Below are 21,821 nucleotides of genomic sequence, written 5' to 3'. Positions count from 1 at the left end.
ACCTGCTCCAACATACATTAGATACAACGATACACAGTGAGCAGAGGTGCAACAGTTAGACTAAACTGCAAAAACCATCCAAAACTAACTGGAAATCATCGGTGAAGAGAGGAGCACAAACGAACGGATCATTTATGAGAGGAGCTTAGCCCTGCAGACCTGTCTAATTCACAGCACCGGGAGGCAAGATGCCAGTCCAGATACCGGACGACACCGATTTCTTATCTTTCCGAGATCAATGTGAAAGTCATGATGGCTGGGTCGCCCGTTATAATAAAGGAGGAGTGACGGTTTGGTGTCGAGACGAGGAGTGCAAAACTGTGCAGAAACTCAAGGCAAGTGCGCTGCAATGCGGATCAATAGACGCACACACTCACCAACTAGTGCATTAACGTATAAAATAAGACCAACTCTTGCATATTTTCGATATTACAGATCATCATCTAAATGTCTATGAAAAATAGATTCTCTGTAATATTTTTTTGCTTAGTAAACAAATCCTTCGTTTACTGGAGAACGCAGCATAATATGGCAAGCTGTTTTAACATTTATTCTGTACAACTAACTATATTTTTGCGTTACTTTTACTTTTTTAATTACTAGTAATCCAATAGTGACTAGTAGCCTATCGATTCAATTAGTCACTAGTAATAGGTCTAATTATTTATTTACTACTAGGGCTGGGCGGTATATCAAGTTTGTACAATATATCGATATATTTTTTATAAGCGATAAGGTATGAAGCAATACCAATAATATCGATATCAGCCAAATCAGCCAAAAAATACAGATATATTAATTTTTGCTCATATCGCCCAGCCCTACCTACTTGGTAACTAGTGACCAACTATATATGTTTGCCATTGAATTCAAGGGGATCTGTGGTGCAGATATTGCCTTTACTAGTTAAACTTTTTTCCAATTGTTGTTGGTACTTTTTATTATTTAGTTAATTCATGATTTAGCATGAAAATAATAATAATAATAATAATAATAATAATAATAATAATAATAATAAGAGATTGTAATTGGTGAAATGTGGCTAGTAACAATTTGGAAAGATGTTAGTGTCTCATAAGTAAGTAATAGTATCTAATAAATAAGCACAGATAAATCTAGAAAATATACTAGTAACTTTTAGAACAGTAACTGTGTTAGCTAAGAAATACACATTAGCATGTAATAAATAGTTTACTTGTCTAACTGGAATAGAGCAGCAACAATGACCAGCTAGAAACCAGTTGCTATGTCACAAAACACCAAAGCTGGATTTTCCAATATGGCATATTATTAACGTATTAACAATACTGAGATAATGTTCTATTGGCTTGTGCATTTTAGGAAGTAATTTGCTGTAACCACATCACCTTTTTTTGTGTCTAACAGCCATTGTATATTGATTTATAGTTTTGTCTTACAGCTCATGCACCTGCATTATTATTAGGTACAGTAAAGACATAATGTTGCAAAAGATTTCTATTTCAAATAATGGCTGTCCTTTTGAATAAAAAAATGTTTCTTGAGCAGTAAATCAGAATGATTTCTGAAGGATCATGTGAAACTGAAGACTGGAGTGATGATGCTGAAAATTCAGCTTTGTGGAATCACTGATATAAATTACATTTTAAAATATATTCAAATAGTTTTAAAACATTTCAGAATATTACTGTTTTACTGAATTTTTTTCTTCAAAACAATACAATTATTATTTAGTATTTGTTATATTTAGTAGTAGTAGTAGTAGTAGTATATTTTTCATATTTAGTTTTACAAAAAATGTATACAAAGTTTCAGCATATGAACCAAAGGCTTGAATATACTTAGCCTTTGGAACCGCAGTATATTAGTCTTCGCTGTGCAAAAACAGTAGTACAGCATATCTTTTAAGCTCCTGAACAGTAGCTTTCCTCACAGATGCCAGACCTTTTCAGAGAAAATCTTAAAGAAACAAACAGAGATATGGTTATGGGCCATTTGCCCAGGGGATCTCAGCGTACAGTGGGGCAGGCCAGGCCTGACTGCTTCATGATCCACAGTCTCTGAGATGAAAGAGCGGTCTCTCAGGGGCGGACTGCACTCATGAGATGTGCTGAAACATTAAGAGCGGAAAACCATAGTAAAAGCAGGCTCAGATGAGGAAACCTGAGCCCCTCCTGCTGGCTTACCAGAGTTTTTTTTGTGTAAAAGCACTTCTGTTGACCTCTCTGACAATGGCTAAAAGCTGTCCCGATTCGAGAACCTATGCATGAGGGCTGTTTCAGCAACAGTTTAAAAATTATTTAGACCTGTGACGCCTGCAAAAATGAAAGGAGATGACAGGCCTTCGTCAATAATTCACGCAGCTCTCCGGGCCACCGATGCGTTCTTTTCATGAATAATTGAGCTTTGTAGGCTTTGACGACATTCCATTCATAGAGACTAAATAAAACTTGTTCCAAGGAACCCAATGGAAATGAGCAGCAACCGATCAAGCTGGGGTTGTAGGGGGTTGGGAATAAATTATTAAATGATGCCAGGGTAGAGTTGATTGGGTTACACGGTTTCTTGCGTCGTAGAGCCATACAATATCTGATCACATTGCATTTGATGTATTCATGCTTACCTGACCCTCCTTGCAACCCAGGATAAGGTGGCTACAGTATACATGGAAAAACATTGGGGCTTGAAATACAAATGCAAGCCATCATGCTTAAATCTAAAGCTCCACTGTATCTCTCACTCCACTGAGGATCCTTTTTATGCTTACTGTTTGCTGTGTCAACTTTTACTCTTTTTGACATGATGTGGCTGAGTCACACAGAAGGCAGGGCTTTTAAAGATAAGGAAATGAATAGATCTATGTATAATGGTAGCAGGCCTTTGTCAGCACAGTGAAAAGCTTTCATTTCTCATCTGCCCAGTAACAGAGTGCATTCAAAATCTGTCAGCACTTTATCACGGCTGCACCAGACGGAAAACTACAGGAGATTTTTCACCACTCAACATACTTTGTGAACTTTGTATTCAACTGTAATGGAAAAGTTCTTAAGATTTGAATGACTCAATGAGACAGTGTCTTATTTTTTTTCTTAGATGAGAATCGTGTGCAAGGACGTGACGGCAGAGACTCTCTACGATGTCTTGCATGACACGAGCTACCGGAAAAAATGGGACACTAACATGATCGACACTTTCGATATTGGACGACTGACAGTTAACGCAGATGTAGGATATTATTCCTGTGAGTCAGTCCTTTGTTTCTGTCTCAACTGAGCTGTTATTTCCACCATGTTCCTGGCGAAGCACACAAACACACTTTTTTTTTAATAAAGCCCATTTGTTCTTACTAAGAAGATTGTAAGATTCCATATAAAAGTTGTGGGTGGCTGCGCTGCATTCTATGATGTAGTGCAATTTCTACAGTTAAACTGCAATGACGAAAATAATTGGGATGTTTATGGTTAAGCGAGTGTCTTGCGGTACTCTCAGATATACTATGCATGGATATCACCAATAAATTATATAGGGACATTGATGAGAGTAATTTAAAGTGACAGTACAAGAGGAGTCCCTTGTAAAATTTATTCAAGTCAAACATGAAAAAAATGTATGGGTTAAATCAGGTAGAAATAGAAATATATTTAAGGTAACAATTGCAGGTTACAACGTTTTACAGTGTATTAAAATACAAAATGCAATTCTGATCAACATACAAAACCATTTTTTAAGTATTTGCAATTATAATGAGTAAGAAAACAAGCAGAAAATGCTGTTTTAAGCTATGTTGTGAGAACAAAGCTTATAGGAAACATCTTGCGAGAGTTAGACTTATTTAAACATCATCTAAAATAGTTAATACACTGTAAAAAAACAACAACATAAAAATAGGGCACACTATACTGTATTAATATGAAGTCATTTATTTGTTACAGGTATTTTACCCGTATTTTGAATTTTGCATTTCATTGCGTTTTAGAGTTAAAAATACAATTACTGGATAATGTCCTGGCAGATTTTTTTTTTTTTTTTAAATATCTATTTTAGTATGCAGTGGTTTACCTTCTTGTCTTTTCATACTTTACCAGGCCTCTAAAGCATGTCCTTGTTTATTCACAGGGAAATGTCCAAGTCCATTGAAGAACAGAGATTTTGTCACCATGCGGTCATGGCTTCCTCTTGGCAATGACTATCTGATAATCAACTACTCTGTCAAACACCCGGTATGTCTGTGTTTGGTCTGGATTGCAAGGTCTGTAGAAGCTCTGATTTTAAGAGACATTTTGGCAGAGGTAACAATATAGTCTGAAACAGTATGTCAGTTGGTATGTAGGTCAGAACTTCGGTCTCGAGGCGCTTGAAACAGAAGAGGCCTGATCAGTGGCAAAAGTCTGACAGAGGTATCAAGTAGAGCGTCGGGTGATCAAATCCCCGTGTTGTAATGAATAATTACATGTCTAGCGTCAACAGGCTTATGTCTTTCATTGTTTTCTCCATGGAAAATCTGACACAAGATGTCTTGAAATAAATCTGAAATAAATCAGCTCATTGTACGGCTCTTTAAAATACTTGATTCTGATTGGTCAGTGGTGGTCAGATGTTTACTAATATTGGCTGTTGTCCAGGACAATGCTATATATCTGTTCATTCGTGCAACTGAAACATGCATTTCATACAAAGCCAATTGGTGCTACCTTGTGTCTCAATTTTTGATTAATATAGTTGCGGTATATATATTGTATAAAGGCTGGAATGCACTACACAACTTTTAAAATCTGAACAGATTTTAAAACACTACTGTCAACATTGCAAATATTTACATTGAAAAACTGGACACAATAAACAACTCTTGATCGCTAACAGACTTTCAAGTTGTTTCGAACACAACAAACTCACACATAAACATGCGACTCGTTGCAAGAAAATGTAAAACACACACACACACATACAAAAAAAACTCTTGGCAAAACTTGTGTAGTGTATTCCAGCCAGTTTATGATCAGACACAGGTCAAAATCTAAAAGAAACTGAACTCAAATCTATATTTTATGTTGACATATTTATTTATTCAGTGCGTAGCTGTGTATGATTCACTTTGGAGTGTATTTTGAGACAGTGACCAACTATTTAAAGAAAATTCTGCTGTTGTTCCAATCCTATATGAGTTTCCTTCTTCTGCTGAACACAAAATAAGATATTTTAAAGAACATGGGTGACCAGACAGTTGCCGTTCCCCACTGACTCCCATGTAGAGACCAGCAACTGTTTGCTTCAAAAAATCTTCTACTTTCAGCAGTAGAAAGAAACTCATACAGGTTTGGAAGAACATGAGTCAGTGATGACAGGATTTCATTTTTGGGTGAACCATCCCTTAAATATCTCAGGTCAGACTCTTTGTATATCTTATCCAATCTTACAATTTTAAACACTGACTCCTTCCAATGAAACAAAATGCTCACTGTTGTAATTTTTCAGGAATACCCACCAAAGAAGGACTATGTCAGAGCTGTGTCATTGCTCACTGGGTACTTGATCCAGTCCAACGGAGCGAACTGCTGCACTCTTTATTACTTGACGCAAGTGGATCCACGAGGTGAACTTCTCTAGTTTTCACTATCATTTACAGTAAAATACCTAGAAAAATAAAGGTGTCGTCTTTAAATATAAGTATGCTGGAGTCACAGCATCAGACTGACCTTTCTTTTGGTGGAAAAGTACACCATGAACTTACCTGTTTACACGACTCTTAGGCTGTTTACAGTCTCGGTTGTTGGTGTATATACAAAAACGCTTCCACGTTTCAAAAAGCAGTGCAGTTTCATCTTGCTTTCATAAAAAAAAAAAGAGTGCAGAAATGCATGTGTTTAGACTAATGCGTATTTCATGGAGTAATTTTATGTAATGTCTTGAGGGCCTAGCCATCGCTATTTTTCTTCATGCTCTTTTGCTGTACAGAGTGGGGAGTCAGGAAGCCTTTGAAACTCCTGCTTTACACATATTTTATGGATTTGCTGATGTCATCTTTTCCATGCTGCTCGGAGCGATGGCTTTGATTATTAATGTCTTCCGTTGCTGTGATGCACCAGCTGTTTGTGACGTTGTGGGATAGACACTAAGATTCAGTTTACAGCAGACTCCAGGGACAGAAAGGCAAAATTACAGTGTAAAAACCAGATTAAAAAACATCCAAAAATTTTAACTATTTTACTATTGCAGCTTCATTCAGGTTGTGAATACGTCTATTACATTAATGGTGATTTTTATTCTCTGAGCATATTTTTAAAGCAATATATTTATCTCCATTTCTTTTCAGGGTCTTTACCCAAGTGGGTAGTAAACAGGGCCTCACAATTAGTGGCACCCAAGGTAAGTACATTTTCTTTCTTGATTTAGATAATTTATTTGCATAATATGTGTAAAAAGCATTTTGAGATATTAAAAATGTTAAGAATGGCACATACAATAACATTCAAAAATTTGGGATTTAAGTAAGATAATTTAATGTTTTCTCACATGGAAATGTACTACTGTATATAGTGCCATATCTGTTACCTATAAGGCACATTCACATTACCTATATTACATACACACATTTTCTGGGTAGATGAGGATATATGTTTTTAACATATATAAAAACCTCATAGTAAAATGTGTATATGTACACATGCTAATAATATCGATATAATGATTTTTTTCATATGGTAATATATCTTGCAACAATATATGTCTTCAATATATTTTTATACAATAATATAAATCAACAATCCTCAATTTATGTTTTATTTATATATGCTTTTTTAACTTTATTAAAAACATACACAAAAATCTGTATGTTTTTGTAATATTCTTTTAAAAATATATGTCTATCCTTTATATTTACTTATGTAATATCAAAATGTATCGATGGGGTTGAGGATGGATCTACATGTACATGACATATATGTTAAAAACGATTGTATTGGTTGTTAATATCTGAATTTTTTTCAGTGTCTACTAGGTTTCACATATGTTTTTACTTCTTATGACAATACATTTCATATATGGAAATTTAATAAATACATTTGTGACCCTGGACCACAAAAACAGTCACTGGGTACATTTGTAGCAATAGCCAAAAATACATTGTATGGGTCAAAATTATAGATTTTTCTTTTATAACAATAATAATTAGGATATTAACTAAATATCATGTTCCATGAAGATATTTTGTAAATTTCTAACTGTAAATATATTAAAGCTTAATTTTTGATTAGTAATATGCATTGCTAAGAACTTCATTTGGACAACTTTAAAGGCAATTTTCTCAGTGTTTAGATTTTTTTGCACCCTCAGATTCCAGATTTTCAAATAGTTGTATCTTTCAGATGATGTATGAATCTCATACATCATCTGACCCTTATGATTGGTTTTGTGGTCCAGGGTCACATCTGTGTTTGGTTTTAAAAGAAGCCAAAAACAGTATTTTTGGGAAATATTATTGAACTGAATTTCTATGCATATAACTTTTAATAATAAGATTTTTTTTAAATGTAGATAATTCCTCCCATGACCTTAGTTACTGATTACTGCTTAAAAAACTCAACAACCAAGCTCATGTTATCAATCCCAAATTTCAGTTTTCCTCTGCTGCCATCTAGTGGTTAGAAATGTGCATCTCATACAAGAAATTTTATAATGGCCACATGAAAATAAAAGCATATATAAAATGCATGGTCCAGATCTTTCATCCTTTTTCTCCACAGGCCATGAAAAAGATTTACAAAGCCTGCATAAAGTACCCGGAGTGGAAACGGAAACACGAGCCCAACCTGAAGCCGTGGAGGTACCCAGAGCAAAACACGCTACCCTGCATCAGTGTCGCTGACCTGACAGTGCAGAGAGCTGATTCTCTGGAGAACATCGATGAGAGCAGCGTGAATGAGGAGAAAGCCCAGCACCACAGCGATGATGATGAGACCTAAGATAACACACACTGACTCTCCTGTGTTCTGTGTGTATGTGAAAGCGACGGTGCGTCATTCTCAGACGAGGATGCTTCCCTTGCATTTGTAAATCATACATTCTTTGGATTGAACAAAATAACATTATATTGTTTTGCAGAGATTTAAAGACCTCCATTCTATGTCCATACACTGAGGAAGGGTCTGGTTAGACGTGTTTAACTGATATGTTTTATAGTGTATGATCAAATTATCAAGTGTAAAATGTCTTAAACAGTGTCAGTAAATACTTTGGAAGTGTATTAACTTTATTACTCAACGTTTCCGGTGCACAATGCAGATGTATTGTATTATTGTGACTTTATTAAATTACTTAAACGGTGCACAACTCATTTTGTCATTCTGTCAAGCAGTAATGCAACGGATAAAACACCATCTTTTCTGAGGTGAAGATTTCCTGTGTGATACTGCAAGGACTTCCACCCTTTTTTTCTTTAAAGTGACAAAGATCTGTGTGTATTTCACTGCCTTGAAAAGACCTCAGGGGCTGTAAAAAATCAATTCTGTGTAGTACATTTGGATCTGTCTGTGTGCTTTTAACTCAGTGGCATTTTTCTCAAAGTCTGAAGAATAAAAAGTTTGCTCTTGTATTTCTAAAACTAGCTTTTTGGAAGTATTTAATTGTTTATAAAACAATCCATAGAAAACAAGTGCTCGTATTGTTCAATATACTGCAATATACGCATGAAAAATATAAAAACTCAATTCATATTTATTTTTCATTAGTTAAAGGTATACACAAAGCTGAATACATTTATAAACGTTTATTTCACTTTATTGTTTGCATAGTTGTACATTTCATATAAAATATACAGTACATGATGGTATATAAAAAAAGGTGTTTACTAAAACATAAAATATAATCATGTAAACATGGTTATAACTGATATATAACACTATATGTATTTTCATGTATGTAATATATATATATATAATCATGTATGTGCAATATTGTGTACATATATTACACATACATGTTCCCATATAAATGTTAACATGTAAATAGCATATGTTCAAATATATTTATAAACACAGTATCATATTCTAACACATATACATTGAAATATTTTTTAAAAGTATTACTGAACATAAAATTACATACATTATGATATCAGTATAGTCACATCTTTTTTTGATACAGTACTAAAAGTGGCAATTCCTAATATAATAATACAACATATTCTGTAATATTTTTTGTATACATTAAATAATTTAATATATTGACTGATAATATATAAGGAAATATATTTTCTTTATGCAACGGTAAACACTTTCAACCAATAAATAAATAAATAAATAATATTACTAGTACTACTAATACTAATACAAATGATAATAAGTCATGCTAGATATCATAAGTTGTGCTCATCATTTGTATCCAACAGGTTATATAATACTGAGGGAAATTCTGTTTAGTGTTTTTATTTATGATGAGCATTTAGAAATGAACTTTTGTACTTCTCAGCTTTAAGGATTTGTTGTTTGAGTAGAAATGCTTTCCTCTTTCTTTTGGCAGCGAGGAAAGTTTATCCACAACGGTATCCTTTTTCTTCATCCATAAACGTACAGCTGGGGACCACTCCTCAAAACCTCTATTGTTTCAGACACTTCCTGCTTCCCATTTGAAACAGTTCCTGCCTACATCAATCAGATTGGGCTTTAGGGGAGAAAAAGGAAACTCCATAAGTGAACCCTCCGGCTTTCTCTCACAACAAAGTCCTATTGCTTTTGCAGAACAGATCATGCCTTTCTTCACATCATCTTCATTTTGAACCTATGTTCCCACACTTATAAATACACCCTACTGTGAACTTACCAGAATACTCATGATGTCACACAATATGACAGTATAAGATTTTCCTGTAGGATTTGCAAGAATGCTGGAAATATTCGTTAGAGCTATATTTATAGATATGAAGTGAGTGTATTTGTTAGCAAGGTGTCAGTCAATGTCAGTAAAAAGCATGCTCGGGATGATATATGAGATATAGCCTATGTGATGTGTGTGTCATTTCAAGCCTTAAATGTAATAAAAATATGTGAAGTTAAAATATTATTTAAATATGTCTTTAGGATTTACACAAAACGATAGCTATTAAATTAGCATTTAAAAGACCTAAAAAAATGACCTTTACATCACAGAGTGCTTTAAAACAATTGCAGCTAATGCAAAGACATTGTGGTGAAAATATACATACATACAACAAAATAGACATCGTTTTTTTTTTTTTTTTTTTTTTTTTTTTTTTTTTTTTTTTTAAATTAGCCATAATAAAATTAAGTAGTAGCCTATTGTATGTGTTCATGTTCCAGAGGGACCACCTACACGTATTTAAAACCACCAATACACCACACCATACAGCTAATTAGCTTAAGGACTACAATTGTTGGCTGACTGTTCAAGAAGGTAAACTCACATCCTTGTGGTAGTTGTAGTCCTTATCTAGCAACATGTTAATGACTGTGTGTAGTTTATATTTCAGAACAACACATGAAAGTTACTTAATTCAAGCAGCCCTTATCATAAAATATCCGTCAGTTTAAAAACCCATATTCCTGAGAAAAACTGGAAAATGCTAATGTTCTTCAAGTTTTTGCACTACAACTGAACAACTTACTGCTTGCACATATAATTTTTCCATTTAAATCGTAATTCTTTATTGCAGATGAAAGAAAATGATTTAATAAAAAATATTTATAACATGGCTAATTGTGTGTGTCCTTTAAACCATTATAATTCGTTTTTGTGTGTGTGTGTGTGTGTGTGGCCTGAGTGACCAACGCTAACAGTAACTTATGTAGATTAAACTGTGTCTGTCCCTTTAAGAGGTCAGTGAATGCTCAGCAGCGCTGTGCTGCTCTGACTGAGACCTCCGACATAACAAACACAACTATCAGCGGCTCAACACTCACACTTTCTCCTGCAAGTCTCACATTACTGGAGTTTAAAACGCTCCGCATCAACACAGCGTGATACAACGGGAATATGTAACGCGAATCAGTTACGGTAAGATGCGATTTTTACAGTCATGCTGACATGTCTAGATCTGTAGCGGGCAGTTTGATTCAAATCTGAAGGCTACCCACTGTTTAAAGTTGTTAGACGTGCCAACTTTTAATGATCGTTTATTATTATAACTCGCTTTTCATAGTCTTGGTGGTCCGATATGATCACAGACTTCGTGAAAAAGCTAGAAGTGCTGTCAGGTGAAGCTTACTTTTTAGTTAAGGTCGAGAGTTTAACTATTACCCAGCAGAGTGTTGACTGTTCGGAAGGAATTCCATTGATTCTCATGCACTGCGCTGTAACATATAGCCTACTGTAAGACTGGCTCTGTAGGGAGTTTCTCACTGAGGAATCCGATATCCACAAGCTTTACACCCGCTGAATGTCACAGTTTAGTTTAAACTGATTTAGAAACACCCAGAGCTAATTTGCCAGTTCCTTACAGACGCAACAACTTTGGGAGTCACCGGGGAATTTGCAAGAATAACATGCCATTTTGGAGGCCTCTGCAGAAAACATTTTCATTCAGCAAGTATAGATGCCTGATAGGGAGAAGATCTATAATTATCCCACACTGTATATGCCATACGTCTAACTGAGCAGATTCTTAAATGCAGATTAAGTTCTCACAACACGGGCGAGTGTATTAATTGTGATAAATCTCTTGTTGCATAATCTGACCTGTATTTCCCTCACTGCTCTTCGTGATACTTGGGGAAATATTTTCAGATCTGGCAGAGGTTTGACCATTGGAATGACCTATATAAGGGTTCTGGATGTGATTTTTAATTTTAAGTTTACAATCTAATCCAGTGTTTTTATTATGTATGATTATTCTTGAAATTTTTCAGACATTTGGTTAATCTACGGTATTTATTCCGATTCTGCAGCTCTGCTCATATTCTATATAGTTTTATTTTATTTGAGTGGTTTATAACAGAAACATTCTTGCGACATAATATAATATAATGTCTCTTATGCTCACCAAAGCTGCAATTATTTGATAAAAAATACAGTAAATACACTAATATTAAATATAATTACAATTTAAAACAACTGTTTTCTAAATTAAATTTATTTTAACGTACATTATTCCTGTCATGCAAAGCTGAATTTTCAGCAACATTACTCCATTCTTCAGTATCACATGAACCTTCACAAATCATTTTAATATGCTGATTTTAATGTTGAAAACAATTTTGCTGCTTAATATTTTTGTGGAAACAGTCATTAATTTTTTTTTTTCAGGATTTTTTTATGAATGTAAAGTATATAATATAATGCAATATATTATAATATAATGCAAGCGAAAAAATTTAATTTCCAATGTTAAATGTATTGCAATGGAGGAAAAAAACTAATGCAAAAAATTATTAAAATTAACATATATAAAAAATAAAAAGAGAGGAAGATTTTTATGAAATGTATGTTTTAATTATTATTATTTTTTTTTAATATGTGCATGCATCGGCAGCTTCAATATTTGCGATTTAGTTTTGAACTTTCTCTTTGTTATTGGCTGTTTTTCTTGGGCATTATGTGATCTGATATGGCTTTAATGTGAAAGCGTAGGTTATCTTGCAGCAGTGTGGTTTCAATCGAGTTAGGGAACTGAGATCTCAATATGTGTTTGAGCCATGGTCCAGCATATTAATACACAAGTGTGTTCTGTCATCTCAGCTACGCAGCCTCCACCAGTTGTGAACAATGACGTATTGTGTCACACAATAGTGCTTCACTGTTATTTATACACACCCCCCAGCACACTGCATCCCAAAAGCCTCCTTGATTCCTGCGTTTCACAAATTGCTTTTGACTCTACAGCTTCCACTAATTGTTCGTTCTGGAAGCCCAGGGATGTTTGAGTATGAGAGGGAAAGATGTTTAGAGATGTTTTTCTCCTTTGGCTCCATCACAACCCACAAACCAGTGCTATCAACAGGTCACGAAGCATGCTTTTCAATAAATATAAATATAAACAACAACAAATCATCATGCAAAAGAATAACAACAAACAGAAATAAAAGCACTTAAAAAAAAGTTAGGGCTACTCAATTAAATTGCATTCTCACTGTCTCATGAGACTGAATTACATTAGCCCAGGCTTTATTTGATTTATGTGTTAGTCCTTGCCTGTGCAATTTATTGAATGGTGTGCTAATGTCTTCACTTCCTGTTGCATGTACTGTCGAGATACAGAACCTCAAAAGTGGTGCTGTTTGAATCTCTCGAGAGTATGAAACATCATTTGAAATGCAAAGAGTAATTTTCCTGCTGATATATATTGCAAGATCATTAAGGGATCATTCTGTCACAGAAGTGTTTCCTTCCCATTACGTTTTGGGCAACTAGTCCATTCCATTCCATTATGGTTTGAGATTGTGTTGTTTTCACATGAATTTCTCATGAATCAACTGGTTGGAAATGAAACAGCTTTTTAGGTTGGTCCCAAAAAGGGCTCACAGCATGATTGGCATCAGTTGGAATTAGTACTTATGACTTATGGACTATGCAAAATAAATAAATAAAAATATTGCAAGCATGAACAACGTAAGTAATTGAAAATTCAACACATGTTTTGCTCGAGTTACTTGATATTTGGGAAAACCTGCCAAAAAAGGCTACAGGCATTAAAATGTAGGTTGCGGAAATACCAGATTAAGAGAGTTTAAGGGTTAGTTAACCAAAAAAATAAAAAAAATGAAACTTCTGTCATCAATTACACATCCTCATGTCATTCCAAACTTAGGACTTCTTTCATTTTTAAAACATAAATTAAGACATAAATTAACAATACATTATAAAACCAGCAACATGGAATGTAAGGACTCCCCTGGACTCGCATGGTACCTCTGACAGACCTCACCGGAGTTGAGCCATTACAACATCGATATTGTGGCCCTGTGAGATCAGCCTTCTGGATGAAGGTTCTCTAACAGAGGAAGAGATGCGTTACACATTCACTGGAAAGGTTTCCCTCCAGGTGGACAACATCACTATGGAGTAGGATTTGCCATCAAGAATACCATTCTACCAAGTCTCACAGAAACACCTGTTGGCATTAGTGATAGGCTAATGACCCTCCATCAGAGTCCTGCACGGGTCCATTTTTGGAGACTCGCCCCCGCCCGTACCCGCAAAGTTCAGCACCAGATCCGACCCGTCACCCATGATAATATCAAAATTAATTCTGCATCCGCCCAGACCCATTAATATTTGGCCTGTTACCCGATCCGTGCCCGCGATAAATCACACACGCTAAAATCATTCAAACTAAAGTGCTTTATTTTTTGTCTCGGACCTCTCTCAACATCACAACAGCGTCATGAATGGGCTAATGAAACAGGCTAAAGTGCACTTTGTTTTGCCCCATTCAAGTAGCCTACCATCGGCACCTAAATAGGCTATGGAACCTGATAACTATACGCAAATAGACCTATTAATGAAAAAAAAAGCACAAGAAAAAATACAACCTGAGCCTGTCGCTCACAAACAATAGCCTAGGCTACGAGAAGCATCAACAAAGTCGCACTGTTGCAGTGGTGGTGACGTGATGGTCAATGTCATGTCATATCGTTGTTGCGTATGTGTAATGGTAATTCAGACATACAAAGATTGCACATATTTTTCATCCGCGCTACTATCCGCCCGCAAGGAGTTAATTATCCGGCCGTGAATTTTAGGAATGTCACAATCCACCCGTTTTAGCCACTCACCCGACCCGTTGCAGGACTCTAACCTCCATATACCCCTGGCAAAAAAGCGTTATGCCACACTTCTCAGTGCCTATGCACCAACTTTACCATCTGAGCATAACTTCTATAATGCTGTCAAAGCCATCTACGGACCAACAAATCACTGCATCACTTTCTTGAAAGCAGATGGTCTAACACTTCTGAAGGACCAAAATAGTATCCTGTTGAGGTGGGCTGAACATATTGACATCCTGCTTAATCAGGATTCTGATGCAGACCCCACCATACTGGAAGAACTACCTAACTGTCCTCCCATCCATGATTTCAGCCTACCACCAACCTTTTAGGAGGTTCTATCATCTGTCCCTTCCCTTAAGAACATTAAGTCCCCTAGCACTGATAACATCCTTGCTGAGGTACTGAAGGGGTGGGCGGTGGGGTACATATGTATGCGCACCCTCTACCGGAACATTACCAAGGCCTGCACTGATGAGAACATCCCACAGCAATGTAGAAATGCAAATATTGCTGTTATCTATAAGAACAATGGTGACAAGGCCATCTGCGACAATAGTAGGGGTACATCACTCCTTTCTGTGGGTGGTAAGGTCCTGGCCAAGGTGATGCTTCATAGACTCATTAACAGCATCACTGAGTCAATGCTGCCTGAATCGCAGTGTGGATTTAGGAAGAATAGGAGCATGATCCACATGATCTTCACAGCCCGGCAGCTTCAAGAAAAGTGTCAGGAGCATGTTTATGGCCTTTGTACATATGCCCCACCTGCAATCAAGTTTGTGGGTCCAGGATAAGACTGTTTAGCCATCAAAGATCTCACTGTTAAAGATGTGGACGTCGTCATTAAATTTCGATGGACAACAGCGCGAGAGAGAGAGAGAGATCATACAGTATTTGATATGCTCTTTGTATTTGCATTGATCAAGGTTTATATATTAATAAAAGCTTAAATTTCATGTCCATAAAGTTGTTTAATGTTCATAAAGCAATTGTGTCTCTTTAGAAGACTTGAATTAAACTGCTGATTACTTTTACAACGTCTTTTGGTACAGTACTTTTTGAACCATGAACATTTTGTTTGCCTTAAATGGATTGGCAAAAATGATGAGAGAATATTAAAAATATTTTCATTTGTGTTTCAAAGATGAACAAAAATCTTATTGGTTAGAAAATGATATGAAGGGTGAGAAAATGAGGATTGATTGACTTTTAATATTTGGGTGAACTATCACTTTAACACGACACTGTGAGTATGTGTCCAGTGTACATCCTGTTTTTACAGTTTTTAAATGTTTCAGTTTTAAAGAAATCTGTGAATTGCATGCTAAAAGATGGCATGCGAATGAAATAGTTGTTGTATTGTATGCAAAAAATGTGTGGAAATGTGTCATTTTCTATGTACAGTGATTGCTTATGTAAGTATGAGCTCATATTAACGCAAGTCTTGTTGTCTCACTTCATTCATTATCACTGGCTTCCTTTGGTAATAAGGTTCCAAATCCAAAGGGGTACAGGAAATGTGTATGATCACACAGTTGTCTCATTGAAATGAACCGCTTTGAAACTCACTGTGATTGCTGATGTGCCTTTGACCATAAAAGACTTATTCTTTTAGTTACTTTGGTGTCTAGCATTTACACGATTATCTTATGTAAAAGGGTTTAAATTTCAGGTATTTTGTGGCGGTTTTTAAGAATTAGAAGAGCTTGTCAAGAACACTGTTTGTAGATTGTGTGAAAGTACTTTTTTAGGTTTTATATGTGCCGCCTCATTCACATCAGTTTCATTTTATGCAACATTATCAATGTGTACAACCTTTCTTATGGTTTCAGATGGCTGCGATCATCTCCAGTTCATCTGTGTATCATGCGCAGTATCTCTTTTCCTTTAGCGCGGGAGAGAGGAGGAGGGTTTTGTTTGAGGGACAGCTGTATCCTGTGTATTCAGTAGTTCGGAGAAAACCCAGATCGGCCATCAAGATAAATATAGTTGGGGCGGGGCGGACAGAGCAGAGCAGGGCATAGTTTTCCCAGCTAAATGCACGTTGATTGCTGTTTGAGATGGTATAGATTTGGAGGATGATTTAAAGATGCTGCTGGAATAAGATGGTATGCCCTGCTGGTTCCAGGCACCATCTTAACCTTGTCTAGAGCTTCATCTACAAGAACAGGCCTGCCTGAGACCGTCTACTCAATCATTAAGGCTCTTATCTGCAAGTGTCCCTTCCCCCGGCGGGATCCCCAGGGCACTCGGTGAAGGGAATGCACTCATTAGACAAACACCACATTTATAGTGCGCGCTTTTCTTGTAAGGTTATAGGGTGTTTGGGATGGTTACTTCTGACCCAAGTCATAAAATTATATTTTATCATGTTTGCTCTGTACTTGTAAGTCAAAAAGAAATGGCCTTTTCTCAACAAGCCGCATGGTTTGAGGTGTTGGTAATGGTTTAATATTTAGGCTTCTTGGTTTGTGCAAATCCTTAACCCTAAATATAGGCTATAATATTAATAGTAATACAAATAAACAGATGGCGGTTTGCTGTGCCGTCTGTTGTTGAATAGCAAATCAGTTGTCTGATGCACTGTGTGCTGTAAAATTTAGAAATTGTGGTTTTGATCTTTCGTGGTTTCCTTTTTCTTTACAAAATATTCCCTGTCTTAACCACAAAACTGTAACTGTAGTACATGTGGTTGCAAACTGAAACAAACTTTGGAGTCTGCATAAAATGTGATGTAAATATGTGGTAATGTGGCTGTGTTGATGTCACTGAAAAATCCATGAACATAGCTATTTTGTTAAGGTGTAAAGACATTGTACTCACAGTCAGTTTATTGAAGCAAATCCATAATTAGATTAAGGAAATGCCATTGACTGTGAGGAAGAAAGCAAAAAGTGTAAGCTTTTAAGCTTTGATTCTGGGTACAGTACTATTTAAAATTTTGGGGCCGGCAAGAATTTTTTAAGTTTTTGAAAGGAGTCTCTTTTGCTCACAGAGGCTGTATTTTTTTAAAGAAAAATACAGTAAAATGTGTTATAATGTGAAATATTATTACAATTTAAAATAGATATTTTCTGATTTAATGTATTTTAAGATGTAATTAATTCCTGTGATGCAAAGCTGAATTCTTAGCAACATCATTACTCCAGTCTTTAGTGTCACATGATCCTTCAGAAATCATTCTAATATGCTGCTTTACTGCTCAAGAAACATTTTTTATTTTTTGTCATTGTTGAAACAGTTGTCCTGCTTAATAGTTTTGCAAAAGCCGTGATGTACCTTTTTTAACAGAAAATACAAAAGGACAGCTTTTATTGGAAATACATATATTTTGTAACATCATAAATGTCTTTACTGCCACCTTTGATCAGTTTCATCCATCATTTCCTGAAAAAAAAAATATATATATTTCAAAGAAAAACTTTTCAACAGTATTTAAAATGACATGCTGATTCAGAGCCACATTGTCATTGTCATGACACTCCACAATACACGTTTAAACAAGAATCAACACACGGCCATCACTTTGCTTTGGAAAGTGGATGCAAAGAAGAAAAACCAATCATAATTTTGTATGCAAACAGATGTAAGAGACCAGTTGTAATACAGTCAGCACATTTTACAATGACATCCTCACTACCAGTGACCATCTTATTTTGAAGTCAATAAGAAATTTTCAAACTTTAATGTAAGTTATGTAAAAATTTACAAGCAAAAACAGGCAGATATTATATACAGAACAAATCTGAATGGAGTCTGTATATTAATGGCTGAATTAATTGCAGATGTTTTGCCTCTGGTTGTCTTGTTTGGTTCACGATGACAGTCTTGCTGAAGGGAGTTTTTCTACATTGCTACTAGGGGAAAAAGACAACACCCGGACCCGTTTCTCTCCTTTCCTCAGGTCACACTTTATCAGTCCGCCTCACAAGCTTCCTGCCTCCCCCCTCACCATGGGATCCGGTGAATCAGAGTGGCTGAGCCAAAGGTTAGCATCCAGAGTCCAGACAAAGGAAGACAAGGATATGACTCATCAGCCTTTTTTAACAGCCTTCCAACGTCTGCTTTTCTACTCCGACTCAGTGTTGTTGAGCAAAATAGACCCTGTTGACATTATCATGACTTTTTAACACATTTTTGACTTTTTATCGTGTTTCATAATAGCAGTGGAGCGATTGTGATCTCTGCTGCAAATAGAAAGCGTGCTCGTAATTATCTCCAATTTGAGATGACCTTGAGAGAGAACACTGTGCATCCTTTGTGGGTTGGAGATGTACACCCTGAGCGTTTATCCAATCATCACTCCCACCCATCAGGCTCCGCCCCTCCCGGAGGTCATGGAATCTAGCAGCTCTCTGTTCCTGGGTTTGGCTGTATGCCACTCGTAGCCTTGAGATTCCGCTTAGGCCACTGTTCTCAAATGCTGTCAGTCTTTTGGACACGCAGTCAGGAAAGTGTCAGGAATGTTTAGAAAAAAGCATTCGCACTTGGTTGCTCCCAAAGTTATGTCGTCCCCGCCAAACAAGCTTTGCCCCACCCACGTGGATTTTCTCCCAGGCCCACCCTAGTGGAGTCTTTTTTTCTCAACTGGTTCCCTCATGTGCACCACGTTTTCAACCGCTTTCCCTCAATGAATGGAGGCTTCTAAAAATAGTCCTAAGTAATATAACCGTTTTGTTATTGCTTGCATGTGCGCCATGTTACAGCTTATCATGGTTAGCGATACTGTAATATTCCCATTTGTGTTCACCCTGAATGTGTATTTTGATCGCTCAATGACTGTTTTGTTCCAGTGCAGTGGTTTTAAGTGTCTAAGAGCGGGGTCATGCCATCGTCTGCAAATGTCAGGGTGATTCAGTCTCAGGCGGATGAAAAATGCTCTCTGTCATAAAAGACCATTAACCTCCCTGCAACTATCAGCCGTGTCTTTTGTTTGTCAGATTTACAAAGGTGGACATTAATTATTTTGTAAGATTAAAATTAGTGGTTGTCTTTGCATTTAGGCAAAATTTTAGTATAATAATAGTATTATTGTATTATTATTTTTATTAAAATGCATACTGAAAATAATGTGGATAATATTATTGTTATATAATAATATATTGTTTTTTTTATTGCTAATTGTATGATGCAAAACAGGGAAATTGCAGCAATGTATAACAAGAGCAAGACTTTTGACAAATTGTTGTTGTTTATTATTTTTATTATGTAAAATTCTACTGTAATCTTTATTGTTCCTTCTCCATTATTTTAATTACATTTTAACTGTGCACATGTACACGAGTATTTAAGAATAGGAACAAGAAAACAAAACACACACACAAAACATCTCTGTATCTTACATTAATATTCATTACCACCTCTGTTCTTCTTTTTTTTTTTTGTTATAGCACTTCACCAACACCACCATGTTTTGAGAATGTGTTTTCTTTTACATTGACATATTTGTTGCAATATATGCTCAAATATATTTTCAATGTACAGTAATGAGCTGTTTTACTTGCATGATAGGCTCTATGTTTATAAATATACATTTTCTTCTTTTTTTAAAACAGTTTCCTTATGGTATAAATGAATCAAAAAAGTAAACATCACAATTGAATATTAACATCAAGGATCTTTTCTGTCATTTCTTTCACATATTTCCAAAACCGTTTAACTTTTTCGAAGTCTCATATGGAATGATATAGCATACCTTTAAATTTATGATATCTTATCCAAGTATTGGTGACATTTTCATTATATTTTTGCAATACAGTTGTGGGTTATGGAAGTCCACATTAACCATTTGTATTGCAGCAATTTCTGATGAGTGTTCATTGTTTATAACCGAGTGTTTTTTACATACTTCCATTAGTTTTTCTTTGTATAATATTAGTATTATATATATTATTTATGTGCTGGACTGAGGGTAGATCAAATTATTGGTGGATTAGTGATAGTAAAAATGGTAGCCATTGACTTCCAATGTATGGAAGAAAATACTATGGAAGTCAATGGCTACCATCATCTATTTGATGTAAATGACAGAATTTTTATTTTGTGAACTATCCATTTAAAGAGGTCTTTTCTTTGCAATGAAGCCTATTTTCTTTGCTTGTTTTCTCAGATGAAGGACTGGTGTAATCTTCTGCTCTTGGCTGGAATTGCTGCTGTTTTGCATGCAGCCGAATGAGCACCCATGCACACTATGGCAACAGCAATCGGTCCATGCTCAGATGCAGAGGACCTTTTGGCTTCCATCCACCTCGAGAGGTATCTGGACCACTTCCGTCAGGCAGGCTTTCTCCTCGCCCGAGACTTCTGCCATGTGGACAATGTGGCTCTGAACAGGGTGGGAGTCACTGCCACCGGCCACAGGAAGCGTATCCTCAAACTAGTCGAGCACATTCAGCTGATCTGTCAACATCAAAGCAAAGAGCCCTCGCTAGATCGCTGTAATTCAGAGTCTGCTATTCACGAGGTGGACCCTGTTAAAGCGGAGCCTCATTCTCCTTCAAGACACCCTAGCACTGCCTCAGAAGCCTTATGTAACAGCTCGGCCCCGAATCTTTGTGCACAAGTAAAGCGCTCGTTCTCAGAGCGGAGCGCCGGTGTTGAAAAGCCGGTCCCAAAACCAAGAACTGTCTTCCACAGATTAAGAGCAGAGAGAATTTCTTTACCAACACAACATGAAATGCAACCTCGCCAAAAGTCATCTCAGGACCCACTTTTAAAAGTTGCAGAAGGTTCATCCTCCAGTATAGACACTGTTGAATCATCTACTGAATCAAAAAAGGGGCCTTGCGAACCAGGTTTGAGTAATAGCACTTCAGCCCCAGAGACTAGTGATCCGTTACCCCCAGTGCCCCCTAGGTTAAATCGAGGAATTCCCCCATCCACATTCAGGAGAATGTCGGATCAGGAGCGTCTGAGCACCCCTCCTGACTCCCCCTCCAGTTATCAGTGCTCTCCTTTCACTAACACACCCGGTTCACCTCCAAGTCCACCCTGCTCAGGGCTAGAGATGGTCTCTAATGAAATCTACTGTGGCACTTTACCAGGCACTCCACATGTGTTTTGGAGTCGCTCTGTACCTGTTCCGCCTCCACGCCAAGAGGTCAGCCCATCCACTGAAAATCATAG

The 21,821-nt window shown here is 36.3% G+C and overlaps 2 protein-coding genes across 8 annotated transcripts in view; both read left to right on the top strand.

The window, feature by feature from the left end:
• Positions 1-8,546, top strand: LOC109069923 (START domain-containing protein 10-like). Its single transcript, XM_042738568.1, has 6 exons — positions 1-335; positions 3,073-3,220; positions 4,096-4,199; positions 5,452-5,569; positions 6,290-6,342; positions 7,719-8,546. Exons 1-6 carry the CDS (start codon positions 189-191, stop codon positions 7,935-7,937), a joined length of 789 nt encoding a protein of 262 aa, XP_042594502.1. The 5' UTR covers positions 1-188; the 3' UTR covers positions 7,938-8,546.
• Positions 8,547-10,799: 2,253 nt separating this feature from the next.
• LOC109108347 (arf-GAP with Rho-GAP domain, ANK repeat and PH domain-containing protein 3-like) overlaps positions 10,800-21,821 on the top strand; it is a 35,503-nt gene continuing 24,481 nt past the window's right edge. For 5 of the 7 annotated variants that reach the window (XM_042738566.1, XM_042738565.1, XM_042738567.1 and 2 more), the window contains exons 1-2: positions 10,801-10,983; positions 20,806-21,821. In XM_042738566.1, coding sequence (XP_042594500.1) covers positions 20,878-21,821 — 944 coding nt within the window. In that variant the 5' untranslated portion in view covers positions 10,801-10,983; positions 20,806-20,877. Of the gene's footprint in view, positions 10,984-20,805 lie in introns of all 7 variants that reach the window. The other 2 variants (XM_042738562.1, XM_042738561.1) reach the window with 1 other exon arrangement.

The sequence above is a fragment of the Cyprinus carpio genome, chromosome B14 (assembly GCF_018340385.1).
Source record: "Cyprinus carpio isolate SPL01 chromosome B14, ASM1834038v1, whole genome shotgun sequence".
Classification (NCBI taxonomy): Eukaryota; Metazoa; Chordata; class Actinopteri; order Cypriniformes; family Cyprinidae; genus Cyprinus; species Cyprinus carpio.
The sequence above is the reverse complement of the archived record's forward strand: the minus strand, read 5'-3'. Positions and strand labels throughout refer to the sequence as shown.

Excerpts from the sequence above, each read along its gene's own strand:
- LOC109069923 (XM_042738568.1), top strand. The coding sequence starts at position 189 with ATGCCAGTCCAGATACCGGACGACACCGATTTCTTATCTTTCCGAGAT. Across the intron at positions 5,570-6,289 it reads GACGCAAGTGGATCCACGAG|GGTCTTTACCCAAGTGGGTA; the intron begins GTGAACTTCTCT and ends ATTTCTTTTCAG. Across the intron at positions 6,343-7,718 it reads CACAATTAGTGGCACCCAAG|GCCATGAAAAAGATTTACAA; the intron begins GTAAGTACATTT and ends TTTTCTCCACAG.